At 56.6% G+C, this 5,490-nt stretch overlaps 2 protein-coding genes across 2 annotated transcripts in view; one reads left to right on the forward strand and one right to left on the reverse strand.

Annotated features, from left to right (window-relative positions):
* Positions 1-3,327, forward strand: part of PLK3 (polo-like kinase 3) — a 5,478-nt gene extending 2,151 nt beyond the window's left edge. Inside the window, exons 6-14 of the mRNA XM_009878874.1 lie at positions 192-387; positions 816-949; positions 1,342-1,444; positions 1,523-1,640; positions 1,746-1,829; positions 2,006-2,168; positions 2,295-2,424; positions 2,657-2,767; positions 3,133-3,327. Of these exons, the coding sequence (XP_009877176.1) occupies positions 192-387; positions 816-949; positions 1,342-1,444; positions 1,523-1,640; positions 1,746-1,829; positions 2,006-2,168; positions 2,295-2,424; positions 2,657-2,767; positions 3,133-3,327 (1,234 nt within the window). The remainder of the gene's footprint in view (positions 1-191; positions 388-815; positions 950-1,341; positions 1,445-1,522; positions 1,641-1,745; positions 1,830-2,005; positions 2,169-2,294; positions 2,425-2,656; positions 2,768-3,132) is intronic.
* A 1,682-nt stretch (positions 3,328-5,009) lies between these two features.
* Positions 5,010-5,489, reverse strand: TCTEX1D4 (Tctex1 domain containing 4; the record flags this gene model as incomplete). Its single annotated transcript, XM_009878884.1, has 1 exon — positions 5,010-5,489. A coding segment is annotated over one exon (480 nt), but the record flags the coding sequence as incomplete, so codon positions are not given.
* Between the last annotated feature and the right edge of the window lies 1 nt (position 5,490).

A 5,490-nucleotide genomic window follows, 5' to 3' on the forward strand; every position in this document is an offset into this window, starting at 1 on the left:
GGGCTCCTCGCCTGTTGCTCTAAACAGTTGCTAGGAGGAAGCGTGGCCGGATGCGAGCGTGACAGCCCAGGCTGGAAATGGTGCTCCCAGCCAGGTGTGGCCAGCCAAATGCCAATAACTTCCTTGCTTTAAGTGCTGCTGAGTCATGAGCCTGGCGTGAATGTGACCATGGCACGTGTGTCTCCTTCCAGGTACACCCTGCTTTGTGGGAACCCTCCCTTTGAGACCTCCGACCTCAAGGAGACCTACAGGTGTATCAAGCAGGTGGACTACACCATCCCTGCCTTCCTCTCCCTGCCTGCCAAGCACCTCATTGCTGGCATCCTCAGACGCAACCCCCAGGACCGCCTCACCCTTGAGGAGATTTTAGATCACGAGTTCTTCAAGGTGAGTGGATGGGAGTCTGGCCTTCACCCTTCTCTGGGTGGGATAGAATCATGGTATTGTTTAGGTTGGAAAATACCTTTAATGTCACTGAGCCCAACCTTTAACTTAGCAATACTAGGCCTGCCACTAAACCACATCCCTAGAAGCTTTTTTGGGTTGCTGAAGGTGCTGTCCTAGGAGCCCAAACCTCTGTCCTTCAAAGGAAGCAGCCGCTGTGCTGCCCAAGTGTCAGCTGGGGAACTGCTGCCTTGTCCTGATATCAATACGGACTGTTTCCTGTATTGATGCCATTCGTGGGGCCAGGGCTTGACGGAAACGCAAGCTGGCTGTCAGCAAGGCTGTGAGTGACTGCAGTCAGCCCAGGGCAGCTGCTCTGTCTGGAGCACGTGGGCTGTGGAAATCAAACCTCTGCCTTGACCTCTCTGCAGGCCTACACGCCTGAGAAGCTTCCTCCTAGCAGCTGTGTGATGGCTCCAGAGCTGAGTCCCCCTAACCCAGCAAAGAGTCTCTTTGCTAAAGTCACCAAGACACTTTTTCGGAAGAAGAAGCCTAAGGCTGGTGAGTCCATGCACTTGCCCAGACCCTCTGAGTGACCCTCTGTCCAGGGAGCAGTGGATTTTGTCTCCTGGAGATGCTTCTTGATGGGTATCTGTGGACCTTCTTCCAGGGGCCAGCACAAGCTGGCTTGCCCCTGCCCTTCTGGTACCGGTGGCCTGGCATGGGTGTGTGCTTGGAGAGTGGATGCTGTGCTGCAACTCATGGGGGCAGTTCCTCCTGGAAGCCCTGTGTTGCATGAGAATTGGGAAGTGAAAGTGGGAGGCAGCTGCCCGACACCATCCTTGCCACCACGGGCATGGGAGCAGATGAGGGAGAGCTCAGCTACGGGTGGTGCAAATGTCCACATCCCCTGTGCTCAGCAGCGTGCTTACTGCTTGCTCTCTACTCAGCCAAGAGGGGCTCCTTGGAGGACAGGGATGACATCTCCAAGCTGGTCACTGGACTGATGAAGACCTCGATCTGCCGGCAGATGAGCTATAAAACCGTGGAAGGGAATGAGGTAAGAACATCCCCGAGCCATGCACACCCCTCTTTGGGAGAGTAGGCAGGATGGTGATAAAGCCAAGTTTCTCCATAGGCCACCCCACTATCATGCCGCAGCACCAGCTCTAGCCCCGTGGAGACAGTGATGGAGGAGACGTCTCACAAGTCTGCGTCCCCCTCCATCCGGGGGACAATGGCCAGCAGCTGTGAGGGTGAGCAATACCTGCCCAGGCCACCCCAAGCTTGCCCTGAGCTTCCTGTCCTGCCCTGGCTGATAGCAGGCCTGGTTGACTCAGCCTGTCATCTTTTCTCCACAGCCTTTGAAGACTGCATCACTGCCTCTGCCATCATTGAGTCGGCTGTCCGGCTTCTGCGGACCTGCCTCTCCTCCATGCCCCCAGGTAAACCGGTTGGACAACTCTGGGATGGGGCAGAGGGTGCCTTGCATCCCCTTGCCTGTGGGATGAAGGCATGACTGCTATTTGGGGTACCTTAAATGCTGCCACATCCTCCCTGGGGAGGTGAGGTGGCCAGGGGCTGGCTGACTGCTCTGCTCACCTTCTTTCCTCTCCACCAGCGGAGAAAAACCCAGCTTCCCTGGCCCGCCATGAGCACTTTGTCTGGGTGAGCAAGTGGGTGGATTATTCCAACAAGTATGGCTTTGGCTACCAACTCTCCAACCGCAGCATCGGGGTCCTCTTCAACAACGGCACGCACATGACACTTTCTCCCAACCACAGGTAAGTGATGGGGAGCAGACTGATGTTTCCGAGAAGCCCCTCAAGTGGGAAGGGACAAACGGAGGCTGTGCTGGGGATGGATTTGATGCTGGCGAGCCCCAAAGCTCATGATCTGCTCCCTCCTAGGACGGTGCATTACAACCCAACCAACAGCAAACACCTTGTGTTCTCTGTGACCACCATCCCCGAGCAGCTGCAGGGACAGATGAGTGTCCTGCGGTACTTTGCGTCCTACATGGAGCAGCATCTCATGAAGGTAGGTGCTGGGCTGGGATCATGGGTGGGGTTGAATGTAGGGTCTTGAGTCGACCACACTGCTTGGGATTGTGAGACTCCCTGCTCACAAGCTGTGGCTGGGCAGACACCCAGACGGGGTGTCCTGGCAGTGGGGACCCCACTGGGGGTGTGTCCAGGTTTGTCTGTTTGCTTGCTGGTGTCACTGCTCCCATGTATTGGCCTAGTGGCTTATGCAGATTCTTCTCCCCAAGGGAGGTGACCTGCCCAGCATAGATGACCTTGGGCAGCCAGCCCTGCTCCTCCTGCAGTGGGTGAAGACTGACCAAGCCTTGCTTATGCTCTTCAGCAATGGGACCCTCCAGGTACGTGTTGGGTATAGTGGAGATGACCAGACCCCTGTAGGCAAGAGGCCAGGTGGAGACCTTCTGGCCTGAATTAGAACTTGTCTCCCACAGTCCAAATGTGAGGTCCAGCTGTGAATACAGCTGTGGGTGCAGGATGCTGCTCCAGAGTGCTGTGCAGATGGTTGTGGCTTGTCCAGCCCATGGGGGACACGATGTTTCAGTCTGCCCTAGGGCTAGTGCGTTCCTGCCGTGGGGCATGGAGCAGGGATGCTCTTGGGCAGGCTTGGGGGGAGAAACAGGTTGAGGCAGGAAGTGTGGCTCTGTCCTGGCTCTTGACATGCTGTAGGAAGTGTGGGTTAAACCAAGCCCAACCTGTCTCCTAGGTGAACTTCTACAATGACCACACCAAGGTGATCATTAGCAAGCCTGACCACTCCTGCCTTGTCACCTACATCAACCGGGAGCGCAACTCCTACACCTACAAGCTGTGCAGCATCCAAGAGCTGGGCTGCTCTCCTGAGCTCCACCACCGCCTCAGATACATCCTCAAGCTCCTCCAAGAACGAGTTGACGCCTAGTGTGGGACCTTGTGGGGGAACCCTCTCTGGATGTAGAGGTCTCCTCCTGCCCTCCCACGGGATGGGAGGTATGTTGTGGTGCTTGCTGCCTGCCTGGGCACCTTGTGTCCTGGTGCTCAGCTGGATTCTGGACTAATACATGTGGATATGGTTTACAGCAGCAGGTCTGGACATCCCTGCTGCTCTGTGGCTCTGGGCAATCGCTGTCTTTCCCACTGGCAGCTTCTGCTCTGGTTGTGCTGGTCTTGATAGAGTGGACTGGGGTGTCACAGGGAGGTGGTGTGTGAGTGCCCTGCAGCCACGTTTGGGGCTGGCTATGCCTTGTCTGTGATCTGGCGCTCCAGCCTGCCCTGGCTGGTGGCTGCCTGCACTGGGGGTTTGGGCTGTCCTGCCCAAGGAGATGCACCATTGCGCAGACCTTCTCCGTAGCATGGAGAGGACTGGCACAGCCTTGACCTCAAAACTTGGCTGCTGTGGGGTAGGGGAAAACTCCCTCCCAGGGGTGGACAGGGGTGAAGGGCGCTGCCTGCCCTGCCAGGGCCTCGGTAGGCTGTCATGTGTCACTCCACAACTGCTACACTAAAGAAGGGGCTGTGCTGGGCCCAGCTGTGCCCTGTCTGTCCTAAATTGTGAATTGTCTGGTACAACTTGAGGTTTGATAAAGGGTGGGGGGATGGGATCTGAGGGCTTCCCTGGAGAAGCTCTCATCTCGTTGGGACCCAGGTTTTTTTGTTTCAAGGCAGTCTCTGCCATATGGGACTATTTATGTATCTTATTTATATGGAATTATTTATTTTCCTGTTGGTCTGGCTGTCTGCAGATCCCTTCTCCCTGACTCACCTCAATAAAAATTTATTTGTGTAGGGGCAAACTTTGTCAGTCTTGCTTGGAGCTGGGGTCTCAAAAGAGCTTCTACCTACCAGGCAAGACCCCCTGTTGACACTGGCTCTTCCTGGGGGACAAAGTCACAGGAGGGCAGGATGGGGGTGAGAACCCCATGTGGTACCTTGACTGTCCTTCCCAGGGCGGGAAGAAAGGGCAGAGTTAGGTCTTGCTGATGTCTGTGGAGCCCTGGAGCTGCCTGAGCTTCTTGTTGCTCTGCTGCCAAGCTCTTGTTCCTAAGTGTCTCTGCACTGGGACCAAACCCAGCTGCTCTCTCTCATGCTTCTGCTGAGCTAGAGAAGGCAGAGGCTGTGGCCCAGGAGATGGGTGGGTTGCCTAGGGTCCTTGCACTGTGACACCTGGTGTGATGGGATATGAGTAGAGAACGAAGCCAGGAAAGAGGAGGGATTTCATCCACTCTATGGGCTTCCTTTGAAGGTGATCTAACGCCTCCTTCCCCAGTGCTGGTGTAATCAACCTGCCTGGGAGCAGCTTGTGCTGTGGCAAGCAGACTGGGATGCTCCCTGTTAGCATGGTCTTAGGCAGCTGCTCCAGGCTAGTGCAGCCTTTTGGGTTGTGTTTACTGCAGCTTGGGTCTTCTTGCAAACCGTATTTGTGGAAGCTGCAGTGCAGTTGTGAGCCCAGGCTGAGGGCTGTAGTGAGCATCAGGGCACAGAGCTGCGTACATACCTTGCTCCCTGCACCCACCATGACTGAAAACTCCGAGTATGAGCCACAACCGGGTGAAACCCCTTTATTTCAGCTGCATTTTTAAGATTGGGGGGAGGGAGAGGCAGGTGCTACTCAAAGTAGACCCCATGCACTATGGCCACAGCAAAAATGGAGGCACTGGAGAAGGTGGCAGAGGCAAAGCTGTCACTCTCAGGGTCCCACAGTGCCTGGCTGGCCACCAGCAGGCTCTGCTGACCCTGCTGGCCCAGCACCACCTGGCAGACCATCTTGTAGCGGGGTGGCACCACCTCCTTCACGCGGTTCTGCAGCAGCTCGGCCAGGCTCTGGGCTAGTGGGGCGCTGCCCTGGGGGCTGTAGACCGCGGTCGCCAGGGCACTGGTCAGGGTACCCTCCAGCACCCGCTGCACCTGCCCTGCCTTGAACTTGGAGCCTTTGTCTGGCCGCATCCTGTAAGTGTTTTCGAGGATGGTCTTGAGGATGGGCTGGAAAATGGGGAGCCCAGAGAAGCTCACGCGGCTGTGGAGCATCCAGGGGCCGATGGAGGGGCGTCTGCCCCCTGGGACTGTCCCGAGTGAGCTGCGGCGGGAG

The sequence above is a fragment of the Apaloderma vittatum genome, unplaced genomic scaffold (assembly GCF_000703405.1).
Source record: "Apaloderma vittatum isolate BGI_N311 unplaced genomic scaffold, ASM70340v1 scaffold32300, whole genome shotgun sequence".
Lineage (NCBI taxonomy): Eukaryota > Metazoa > Chordata > Aves > Trogoniformes > Trogonidae > Apaloderma > Apaloderma vittatum.